The following is a 13,023-nucleotide window of genomic DNA, read 5'->3' as shown; positions in this document are numbered from 1 at the left end:
TGTAGTAATAATTCAGGTTGGCCTTCATCGAGCTGCAGTTGAAAGAGACGCCGTTTGAGGAAACTTCTTCGAATTGAATTAATTTCTTATTTTTTTAATTGAATTTTAAATGCTATGTCCATTACCTCTTTTGTGTTTAGTCTCTTGCTAGCTAACACTTGCTGGTGAATTATGCAGCGATAGCTCAAAAAGGCTGGGAATTCATCTTCATTTTGACATAGGGCTATAAATCCATTTCTGCAATCTATCATTGCAGCTGCGCCATCCATTGTTATTGAGACTAATTTAAAAAGTGGTACTTTCAAATCATTGAGCAAGTTTTTAAAGGCTTTGAATATGTTTACACCTCTAGTCCTTTCCTTCAAAGAAATCATACCCAACAATTCTTCTTTAGATGTAAAATCCTTAAAAACCATATGAATGAAAACAAGTAATTGTGCTATATCACTTATATCTGTCGATTCATCACACTGAAGGGAAAAACAAGAACATCTATTAATATCATTATATAACTGCTCTTTTACATTCCCACTCATCATTTCAATTCGTCGCATCACTGTGTTTCGATAAAATTGAAGATCTTGAATTGCAGCAACAATTTCACTCTTGTTCTTAAAATCGTTAAAAAGTGAATCTGACATTTGCAAAAAATTTCCTTTACAAATTCACCGTCGGAAAATGGCTTACATTTTTTTGCGAAGAGATAGCTTACTTTGAATGATGCAGTAGTTACTGCTTGTGACTTCAACCTTGGCTTTTTAAAAACGCTTTGTTGATTTGTTAATTGAGTTTTAAGATCCCTAACTTTATGTTTTCTCAGTTCAGAATTTTGTGGTTAATCTGTTGATACTTGTTATGTAAAGCTAAAAAATGTCTCTCCAGATTACCCTTTTTAGCAATGGCTACCTAGGTAAGGTATATTAAACAACATTTATCATTCACCATTGTAAAAAAGTAATCGAGTTCCCACTCTTCATTGAAGTGATAAGTTTTCGATTTTTTCGGTTTAATATTCATGTCCATGGGTATACTAGAATGCAAAGAAATATGACAATTTAAAGAATAAATATTGAATTAAATTTTTTCTCGAAAATTTAGAAACTCATGAACTGCGGCAATTATCTCCGTTACACAGAAAGAAATAATAACAATACTGGATATTACAATCGGGGACAGCAATACAAGTATATTAAAATCTAATATAGATATGTATTCAAATTTACAAGAAGTATGTTACAATATATTTATTACGGTTTACAATACGGACTTCTTAATTTAAATAGAATTATTGTTATTCCTAATATATTTGTAATACTGTCCCTTATTTTTATCTCAGTGTAATGATCGCAGTTTAGAGATCTGTTGCCGAGAATGCTCACTTATCAAGTAAATAGATAGGTAAGAAAAGTAATTTAATTTAAAACAAAGAAAAGGTACTTGCATTTTAAACAGAAGAAAAATTGAAACTCAGCGTGGTCACCGAGGATAAATATTATTGATTAATAATAATACTGTTAATACAAAAGAAAGGAAGCTACCGTTTGACACTACCAAATATTCAAGCTAACTGACTGAGTTCTTCGATGAGTCGAGTCGTAACTTGCGTTCACACGTTGCGTCCGGTGACAAGTGTAACACATAAGTAAAAATGTATTGTGCTGGGTGAGCGGAGATCCAGTGTCGGGCTGTCAGAATTCTAGCAATTTATGACCTTGGCAAATTCCCAGAATGCATTAAGCTATTGCTAGAAAGTTTAGTCTTCTACAAACGCTTCAAAGTCCATGGTACACGGAATTCCACCCCAGACATTGCGAGCGATCGACGATCGACCAAAATTGGCCTAGTTATCGCGATCACTTTGTTGGCCACCCATGGTCTAGTTTACTGTTTCAAAATAAAGTTTTAATTTTTCTAACCTTTCTTTGTTTTATTTAACTTATCTTACAAATTTTGTTCAGAATTAAATTTAAGTTTTGTTTAAAAGTTTTACGTGTTTATTATCTACCTATTTAACAAAGTTATCGTATGTCAAACATAAAAACAATTTTACCACAATTTAATGGTTTTCACCAAAGATTTCTCAAACACTACTGATGGTTCTGGGACTTGTCAACAACTGTAAGAAATGCCTAAAAAATTGTGCCCCTTAATGTCCTAAAAATTACAGTACAACCTCACTTCACCAAGGTAGCTGAAATCCAAGTGCAATCTTTCAGTAGCCTAACTTGCAAATGAAGCATTTTAGGATAAATGTTTATATGCTCTTTTTCCATTATTTTCATGAGTAGAATAGGTTATGAAAGTCCTGGGAGAACTTCATGATACACTCTGTTTATAAATATGTACACTATCTGGGACAAGGATGTTCCCTATCTCCGTTACTTTTTAATCTTTACATGGAACTAGCAGTTAATGACGTTAAAGAACAATTTAGATTCGGAGTAACAGTACAAGGTGAAAAGATAAAGATGCTACGATTTGCTGATGATATAGTAATTCTAGCCGAGAGTAAAAAGGATTTAGAAGAAACAATGAACGGCATAGATGAAGTCCTGCGCAAGAACTATCGCATGAAAATAAACAAGAACAAAACAAAAGTAATGAAATGTAGTAGAAATAACAAAGACGGACCTGAAAATGAATGTGAATGTGAAAATAGTTGTAGAAAATATTATGGAGGTAGAAGAATTTTGTTATTTGGGAAGTAGAATTACTAAAGATGGACGAAGCAGGAGCGATATAAAATGCCGAATAGCACAAGCTAAATGAGCCTTCAGTAAGAAATATAATTTGTTTACATCAAAAATTAATTTAAATGTCAGGAAAAGATTTTTGAAAGTGTATGTTTGGAGTGTTGCTTTATATGGAAATGAAACTTGGACAATCGGAGTATCTGATAAGAAAAGATTAGAAGCTTTTGAAATGTGGTGCTATAGGAGAATGTTAAAAATCAGATGGGTGGGTAAAGTGACAAATGAAGAGGTATTGCGGCAAATAGATGAAGAAAGAAGCATTTGGAAAAATATAGTTAAAAGAAGAGACAGACTTATAGGCCACATACTAAGGCATCCTGGAATAGTCGCTTTAATATTGGAAGGACAGGTATAAGGGAAAAATTGTGTAGGCAGGCCACGTTTGGAATATGTAAAACAAATTGTTAGGGATGTAGGATGTAGAGGGTATACTGAAATGAAACGACTAGCACTAGGTAGGGAATCTTGGAGAGCTGCATCAAACCAGTCAAATGACTGAAGACAAAAAAAAAAAACTGGTCTAAAGGTGTCCAAAAGTAATGGCCTATATTTAGAAACCAGTCGTTGTAATCTCTTAAATGTAACTTAATCAACAGGAAATATCTCCAAGATTTGTTCTGTTTAGTCTCAAGGTCAGCAAAGTATGCATGCTCAGACAAGCCGACTCACAATGCATTTGTAGTCAGTTGAGATGTGGACCCTGCAACAGAATGTTTAGTGCGTGAGTAGAAGGTTTAGTCTGATTAGCAGAGTTTCAATCAGTTATGCATGTTCAATGTCATGAATTAACTGAATGGAATATCGATCCTCTTACATCCAAGTTTACTCATCAGTGGGACTTAAGAGAGACTAGAAGCTTCATTTCACAAACTGGAAATTATACAAAAGTTTCTGTTAGTGATGAGAGTATGGATTGTGTACACAATGCATTCACTGCCAGTCCTGGAAAGTCAGTTAGATGAGCAAGTTACAGATTGCAAATTTCTTGTTCCACTGTTTATGACATTGTTTATAAGCAGCTCCATTTGCAAGCACACAAGTTACAATTCCTTCAATACATTAAACAAAATGATTGTTGTCAATGATACCAGTTTGCTGCAGAGGTAACACCCTGTGTCAAAAACAATCCTAATTATTTTGATACATTTTTAATTAGTGATGAGGCAATCTTTCATTTGTGCGGTAAAGGTAACAGATACAATTGTCAAATTTCTGTGCATGCAAATATGGGGCACAGCCTTATTGTTCAAAAGATCAATCAAAGGTTCGGATCTTGGAATCCCCAAAAGACAAAAAGATAACCAAAAACCTACATAGGAATTCTAAATGTAAATTCAGTGTTAATAATAGGAAAACAAAGAGAACTAATGAAACTGATGAATGATCAAAAATTAAGATTTTGGCAATGCAAGAAACAAGATATACAGATGAAGACGCAATACAAAAACCAAAAACTATAGAATCTTCAAAGGCAAAAGAACAATAAAAGTTACAAATTCAAGTTTAGTAATAGGAAGAGCTTTTTTATTCCATAAATCAATAATTAATCAAATTAAAGAGGTAAATTCTAAGTCTGAGAAGGTTTTAACTGTAATATTCATTCATTTTTTAAAAAATAAAAAATTCTACTCAGTCATAAATGTTATATGCTGCTCCTACAAATAAAGACAATAAAAGGGATCCATAAAATGTAGAGAAATTTACAGAAAAACACATAAAACTCCTTTTAGAAGATTTCAATGAACAGATTAGCAACCAAGAAAACTGAGAAGTTACAGCAAAATTTACACTATACAAAAAAGTAACCAAAATGGAAAGAGAAATAGAATTGTGAAAAAGATTTTAAATAAATATATCTACAAAATTTCAAAAGAAACCCAAAAACAAACAATCTTGAAATCACCAAACCAGATGCTAGAATTTCAAATTGACCACGTCATAGAAACTACTCCACAGAAATTCAACTATATAGCTATTTCAACTCAGGCCACTATATAGCTAAAATCAAATGAAACATTGTGGTAAGAGGCATTATCAACTCGAGAACAATTTTTGGTTCTTAAGGAAGGTTAGGTAATAATTTTTCACTGATCCATTTCATATAAATACTCATGTCCAGTTGGTTGTGGTAATCTAAACTGTGACTGGCTTGCCACATATTGAGAACATTAGGAAACAAATCCTCTTTCTCCTCTAGTATGAACAACGATCAAATACTCTCCCTTATAAATCGGTTGTCAAAGGACTTTCCTGAGCAATTTCCCCAGGACTTGCCAGAAACATCATCACTAAGGACGTAAGTTTCGTTCATGTAAACAATGTTATGGCTGGATTCTCTGTAATATTTTATGACCTGCAAATACTTTATCGTTTTGTCCCATTATAGCACTCCTTTCCACCAATACAGAATGATTATCTTCTGACTTTTGCTACTTAAAACAAAGATCATTTAATAATTCAAATACTGTTTCCACTACCGTTAAAGTCAACCCTGTCTTTTAGTGCTGCGCACAATAACTCAGCTGTCAGAAGATGATTTTCTGTTATGTGAGAGTTATACACCAATCTCTGAACAACAGATTTATCAAAATTGTCCAGGCTAGTTGTTAGCCTTGCTTTTTCCCGGCACTTGGTAGGGGTTACAGACAACTGAGAAAAAGTATTATGAAACACTTGATTGTCCGAACTCGTAAAAGTGGAATTGGAAACAGTCATCTTTTAAAATTAATTTTTAATTTTCGTAATCAGTCAGGTCGAAACGCCAGTAGCTTCAGCAGCCTGATCTCAAGCTTTTGTTAGTGGGATCATTGGGGCATTTGTTGATGCCTCTTTTTTCATAAAGTTACACTTTCCAAACGATTTCCCTACTCTGACAATGAAGCACTTTACCTCAAAGTTTGATACAAAATGAACATTTTGTATCAAACACTCGCAACAGACACAAAATTTAACACATTCATATATGGTTTAAACAAAACAGGAGCATGTAATTATTGCCCAAGTTTGCTGAATACTCTCTCAAAACTGAACTGTATAAAGTGTAATGCTCTTTTCAGATGTCAAATTCATGACATCATTATGCCATGAATATTCAGCATTTCACATATAAAATTTGTCATGACAAATAGCCCTATAAATAAAATTAATTTCAGATTCAAACTGTTATCAAATAATACGTAAAATCTATCATGCATAAGATGATCTCATTTTATTGTTTTGAAATGTATAAAGTAATTAGGATATGTTTAGACTACATACAGCAGTTCATAAAAATAAAAGCATTTATTACTACTTAGTATTTTTAAATAAATAAATGATATAAGTTTATATGTTATATAAGTTGTAACAACTCTGACAATGTAATGCCTACTATGTAAGTATATGGAGCTATACGAGATGTTTTCATAAAGGAATGACTATCTAACTGTTCCACTCATCCTGTCAGTCTATCTCTCTTGCATGCAATGTGCACAACTATATGCTGCCTGCTACATAAAGAAATACGTGTTTTAAATTAATCAGAAACTATTCAATGGAAAGGTTTTGTATATTAGATGTGAAAAGGTTCACATCAGGTTGGTCTAGTAGTTTAACTCGTCATAGTAAATCAGCTTAATTCAAAGTTGAAGACTAAGGTTCAATCCTAGTAAAGGTAGTTTACTTTTATAGATTTTAATACTAGATTGAGAATACAATCTAGTATTGATTGTGAATACAATTTAGTTCTTTGGTGATTGGGTTTCAATTAACCATACATCTCAGAAATGGTCAACTTGAAACTTTACAAGACTACACTTCATTTATATTCATACATATCATCCTCATTAATTTTCTGAAGTAATACATTACAGTGGTTCTGGAGGGTAAACAGAAAAAGAGAGAAGGGAAAAGCTTCGAAAATAAAAATTATAAATGTTTATAATCATGTCAGAAAAATAAATTGTAAGGTAAAAATTTATATTTAACTACTAACTGGATTCATTTGTAACCTTTGTTGCTGTGGCCAAGTTAATGAATTCAGAATTCATTGTAATAATGTTGAACTCAGAGTACTATGAAGTTTAGCAATTCAAGTTTTTATGAAAAATTTAGCTTGTAAATTGGACAAATTTTTTTTGTCCCCGACTGAGGTCTTAAATAAATATTTTTTACTGCTATCTTTTTTTTTTTTGCTGTACATCACGAATGATTTACATTTAACTCAACTGGCATAGATATTTGCAAATTCAGGTTAACAGATCTCACCCAAACCGTATTGAAGAGAAAATTATTACCTTTCATGTACGTTTCATTATAGAAATTCGGCATTTCCCAGCCATCTTCCTCATCATCATAATAATGAGCATATGTAGAATGATGTGACGGTGCTATTGATTCAGCATATGGTGCAGCTCCATAGTAGAAATTGACTTGTGATCCTGTTTGATCATTTGTCTGGGCAACTAATTTCTTTGGTTCTTTTCTTCTTTCCGCCCTAGAAAATTAAATGTATTCAGAAAAACAAAATTAATAAATTTTAAAATAAAATAAACAAATAAAAGTAATATACTTATGCATATCTGCACCTATAAAATGACACGTTCCCTGACTGATTCATCATCAATGCCTAGCAAAAACTACTGAAGATAAATTGATGAAAATTTAAATACATGTTCACTTACAGTTTAAGTGGACACTACAAAAGGATCTTTTGAAATTCTGAGTTTAAAGGGTTAAAATGAAATAACATTGAATTTTACTATTTTTTTAATCTTTTAGTAACAGTTGAAGATATCAACTTGATTTCTGGTGTATGTAATCATCATGTGAATATCTAAAAACCAATTCCTAGATTTTTGAAAATTAACCTTGAAAGGGATAAAGAAAGACAAAAAAATTTTGAACACTGATTGCAAATTTTCCAATTTCCAACTACATTAAACAAGATATTCATTTGATTTGGGTTTGCAAATAAATTTCTATATATTTATATGAAGTGTATTTATTTGCAATCATTTTCTATATCCTAAAAAATCATTTTTACATAAATATCTAAAAATTATGATGGCCCAGAGGGCAAAGTCCCCTGACTAGCTAGTTTTATATATATATATATATATATATATAGAGCATGCATATATGTTAATAGCATCATAATAGTAAAAATTTACTGAATAATAGCAGTAACTCACCGTTACTGTCATTAATGTTGTTTTCTGCAAGAGCAAATAGAATTTTGTAAATGCCCAAACAACTAGACTTTGTGGAGAACAGTCACTTGATCCTGCACTGTTATTTAAAGGCTTTAATATTAGAATGTTACATGCACTTCAATGGGCTTGGGATGTTATTTTATAACAATACATTAATCTTTGTGAAGAAGGCAATCGAAAAGAACTTCACTCCTAAACTAATTATTCTTGACAATTTAAGTTAGCATGTTACGCTATAATTCTTGAGAAATCTGCTTTGTTTTCAGAAGTGGCTTGTGTCTCATGCTATAACATCTACAGCCTTTTGGTTATGTAACCTTGAGGATAAAAACTACTCTAACCACAACTTTTTTATGATAACACATAGAGATAAACATCATTAATTCCTTACTAAAATAATCATGCAATAAATTATTGTTTCTCCATAATTTTTTTTTTTGTCTTCAGTCATTTGACTGGTTTGATGCAGCTCTCCGAGATTCCCTATCTAGTGCTAGTCGTTTCATTTCAGTATACCCTCTACATCCTACATCCCTAACAATTTGTTTTACATATTCCAAACGTGACCTGCCTACACAATTTTTCCCTTCTACCTGTCCTTCCAATATTAAAGCGACTATTCCAGGATGCCTTACTATGTGGCCTATAAGTCTGTCTCTTCTTTTAACTATATTTTTCCAAATGCTTCTTTCTTCATCTATTTGCCGCAATACCTCTTCATTTGTCACTTTATCCACCCATCTGATTTTTAACATTCTCCTATAGCACCACATTTCAAAAGCTTCTAATCTTTTCTTATCAGATACTCCGATTGTCCAAGTTTCATTTCCATATAAAGCAACACTCCAAACATACACTTTCAAAAATCTTTTCCTGACATTTAAATTAATTTTTGATGTAAACAAATTATATTTCTTACTGAAGGCTCGTTTAGCTTGTGCTATTCGGCATTTTATATCGCTCCTGCTTCGTCCATCTTTAGTAATTCTACTTCCCAAATAACAAAATTCTTCTACCTCCATAATATTTTCTACAACTATTTTCACATTCAGTGGTCCGTCTTTGTTATTTCTACTACATTTCATTACTTTTGTTTTGTTCTTGTTTATTTTCATGCGATAGTTCTTGCGCAGGACTTCATCTATGCCGTTCATTGTTTCTTCTAAATCCTTTTTACTCTCGGCTAGAATTACTATATCATCAGCAAATCGTAGCATCTTTATCTTTTCACCTTGTACTGTTACTCCGAATCTAAATTGTTCTTTAACATCATTAACTGCTAGTTCCATGTAAGGATTAAAAAGTAATGGAGATAGGGAACATCCTTGTCTGACTCCCTTTCTTATTACGGCTTCTTTCTTATGTTCTTCAATTGTTACTGTTGCTGCCTGGTTCCTGTACATGTTAGCAATTGTTCTTCTATCTCTGTATTTGAACCCTAATTTTTTTAAAATGCTGAACATTTTATTCCAGTCTACGTTATCGAATGCCTTTTCTAGATCTATAAAGGCCAAGTATGTTGGTTTATTTTTCTTTAATCTTCCTTCTACTATTAATCTGAGGCCTAAAATTGCTTCCCTTGTCCCTATACTTTTCCTGAAACCAAATTGGTCTTCGCCTAACACTTCCTCCACTCTCCTCTCAATTCTTCTGTATAGAATTCTAGTTAAGATTTTTGATGCATGATTAGTTAAACTAATTGTTCTGTATTCTTCACATATCTGCCCCTGCTTTCTTTGGTATCATTACTATAACACTTTTTTTGAATTCTGACGGAAATTCCCCCTTTTCATAAATATTACACACCAGTTTGTATAATCTATCAATCGCTTCCTCACCTGCACTGCGCAGTAATTCTACAGGTATTCCGTCTATTCCAGGAGCCTTTCTGCCATTTAAATTTTTTAATGCTCTCTTAAATTCAGATCTCAGTATTGTTTCTCCCATTTCATCCTCCTTAACTTCCTCTTCTTCCTCATTTTCTAATTCATTTCCTCCGTACAACTCTTCAATATATTCCACCCATCTATCGACTTTACCTTTCGTATTATATATTGGTGTACCATCTTTGTTTAACACATTATTAGATTTTAATTTATGTACCCCAAAATTTTCCTTAACTTTCCTGTATGCTCAGTCTATTTTACAAATGTTCATTTCTCTTTCCACTTCTGAACACTTTTCTTTAATCCACTCTTCTTTCGCCAGTTTGCACTTCCTGTTTATAGAATTTCTTAATTGCCGATGGTTCCTTTTACTTTCTTCATCACTAGCATTCTTATATTTTCTACGTTCATCCATCAGCTGCAATATATCGTCTGAAACCCAAGGTTTTCTACCAGTTCTCTTTATTCCGCCTCAGTTTGCTTCTGCTGATTTAAGAATTTCCTTTTTAACATTCTCCCATTCTTCTTCTACATTTTCTACCTTATCTTTTTTACTCAGACCTCTTGCGATGTCCTCCTCAAAAATCTTCTTTACCTCCTCTTCCTCAAGCTTCTCTAAATTCCACCGATTCATCTGACACCTTTTCTTCAGGTTTTTAAACCCCAATCTACATTTCAGTATCACCAAATTATGGTCGCTATCAATGTCTGCTCCAGGGTAAGTTTTGCAGTCAACGAGTTGATTTCTAAATCTTTGCTTAACCATGATATAATCTATCTGATACCTTCCAGTATCGCCTGGATTTTTCCAAATGTATATTCTTCTATTATGATTTTTAAATTGGGTGTTGGCAATTACTAAATTATACTTCGTGCAAAACTCTATAAGTCGGTCCCCTCTTTCATTCCTTTTGCCCAGCCCGTATTCACCCACTATATTTCCTTCCTTGCCTTTTCCAATGCTTGCATTCCAATCTCCAACTAATTTTCATCTCCTTTTACATGTTTAATTGCTTCATCAATCTCTTCATATACACACTCTACCTCATCATCATCATGGGCGCTTGTAGGCATATAGACGTTAACAATCGTTGTCGGTTTAGGTTTTGATTTTATCCTTATTACAATGATTCTATCGCTATGCGTCTTGAAATACTCCACTCTCCTCCCTATCTTCTTGTTCATCACGAAACCTACTCCTGCCTGCCCATTATTTGATGCTGAGTTAATTACTCTAAAATTACCATCATAAATCTCCATTATAAAATATAAAATTCTTATTATTCTTAAAATTGTGCGTTCTCAGTGTACACTTAAAAAAAAAAACAGTTCTCCTTAAGATAATATAAAAACATATGATAGTGGGGTAAAAGTCGCAGTCCTGAATAAGAAAACATTTTTCTTTATGGGTACATTTTGATTTATTTTTCAACAGTCATAAGGTCTATCTATACACTTAGTCCAGCTTTCCACAAGAGCATTTATGTCAGTTCTGTACATTGATTTATCCAACTCCTTAGAATAACCACCTACACCTACACCTACACAAACAACAACTTCATGGAGCACCTTTACCGTGTATGTGGTGGGGGTTGTAGAATTATTGGCACACCAAAAGAGCTCGAGACAATCACCTGAAATGTTTTTTTGGTACTGTTTTTGGTCGGGCATGAGCAAATGTGGCACCCATCTACTGCACATCTTGATCATGCCCAAATGTTTATGCAAAATATTTTGCACACATTCTATTGACATTCCTACAGATTCTGTTAACTTGTTCACTGTCACTTTTTGATCTGCCAAGCAATTTTATGCACTTTTATAATTTCTGTCATAGTCACTTCAGAAGGGCATTTACTGTTTGATTCATCACTTGTGCATGTTTGATTCATTTTAAACTATGCGACCCAGTGTTATCTGTTGTATTTGATGGAGAAGAGTCTCCCAATATCGTATCAAGCTCTTCTTTAATTTCCTTTCAGCCTTTTAGAAAAGAAAAGATTTTCTTTTTAAGTCTTTCAGAAAAGAGTATTTATTCACTGCACAAATTTCCAGTTTTTTTCATTTTCCAAAAAAAATCCTAATTCTCTTCTTCACTTTGACAGACTGTATATACTATACTAAGTGATGAAGCAACTTGAAACTGTTATAAATTAAGGAAGAATGGAACCGTATGACATTGTTGAGAAATTAACTGTACCAACGTCATCTCTGTGCGAGGCTTTGCACCCCACCCTTGTACATTACATAATTGTATTAGAAAGAGGTTTGAGACAGTTTGCACAAATAGTATAGAGTCAAGAATAAATAATATCAAAAATAATTATAACATTTAGTTACCTAGCACAAATCATCCATATAAAGAGTGCAATTATAATAAGGAAAATAACAGTTGCTGCTATTCCTCCAGCAATGTAAGCAAATTCTGATTTATCTTCACAGTGAGGACCAATAAATGAACCAACACATCTACATGATGGTTGTCCTCTTGAATCTTTCACGCATTTGCCATTATTTTCACAATAACCAGCACACACATCTAAAGAAAGAAATTAATAAGTAAAATGAGAATAAAATAATAGTTATAACTAATAAATTCATCTAATTTACTCTACATTTATCAAGATTCATTAATAGTAACAACATATATCACATTTAACAAATAAATTATCTCTATTAATAAATTATTATTTATTGACTATTGTCTATAATTAATAAATATTAATTAATTTTTTTAAATTCTTAAATTTAAATTTAAGAAAAAAGTGAATAATTGATTTAATTAAAGAATTTAATTAAAAATGTAATTCTTAATTTAAGGATTAAATTTAATTCTTAAATTCTATGTGTACCTGATATTTCATACATAGAAAATGTACAACATAATAAAAAAGATGTATGATGGATATCTCAAAAGTAAAAACCGCTGGGAAATTTCTCTCCTAAAGTTTGGCGAACCTGTCATTCATGGCCACGCTAGTTATGTACACAATGCATTGTTGTCTGTTAAGTTGTCGTGTTGTAGTATCTTTGATTACATGTGAGTTATTAAGTTATAAAATGAATAGGCAAATTGATGTTGCCGCTGACTGTGAAAAATGTGGAATCATAGTTTTTTAAACCATCAAAACATTAAGCCAACTGAAATTCATAGGTAGTTGGTTGCTGTGTACAGTGATAATGTAATGAATG

General features: G+C 32.4%; 1 protein-coding gene across 2 annotated transcripts in view; it reads right to left on the bottom strand.

The window, feature by feature from the left end:
- uif (sushi, von Willebrand factor type A, EGF and pentraxin domain-containing protein uif) overlaps positions 1-13,023 on the bottom strand; it is a 382,421-nt gene that overhangs the window by 17,471 nt on the left and 351,927 nt on the right. For both annotated transcript variants that reach the window (XR_012756945.1, XM_075370063.1), the window contains exons 62-63: positions 12,172-12,370; positions 7,028-7,227 (exon numbers count right to left, since the gene is read on the bottom strand). Coding sequence is in view for 1 of the 2 variants with exons in the window: in XM_075370063.1 (XP_075226178.1) it covers positions 7,028-7,227; positions 12,172-12,370 (399 nt within the window). In the remaining variant the exon portion in view is untranslated. The remainder of the gene's footprint in view (positions 1-7,027; positions 7,228-12,171; positions 12,371-13,023) is intronic.

Source organism: Lycorma delicatula, chromosome 1, assembly GCF_047948215.1.
Source record: "Lycorma delicatula isolate Av1 chromosome 1, ASM4794821v1, whole genome shotgun sequence".
Taxonomy (NCBI): domain Eukaryota; kingdom Metazoa; phylum Arthropoda; class Insecta; order Hemiptera; family Fulgoridae; genus Lycorma; species Lycorma delicatula.
The sequence above is the reverse complement of the archived record's forward strand: the minus strand, read 5'-3'. Positions and strand labels throughout refer to the sequence as shown.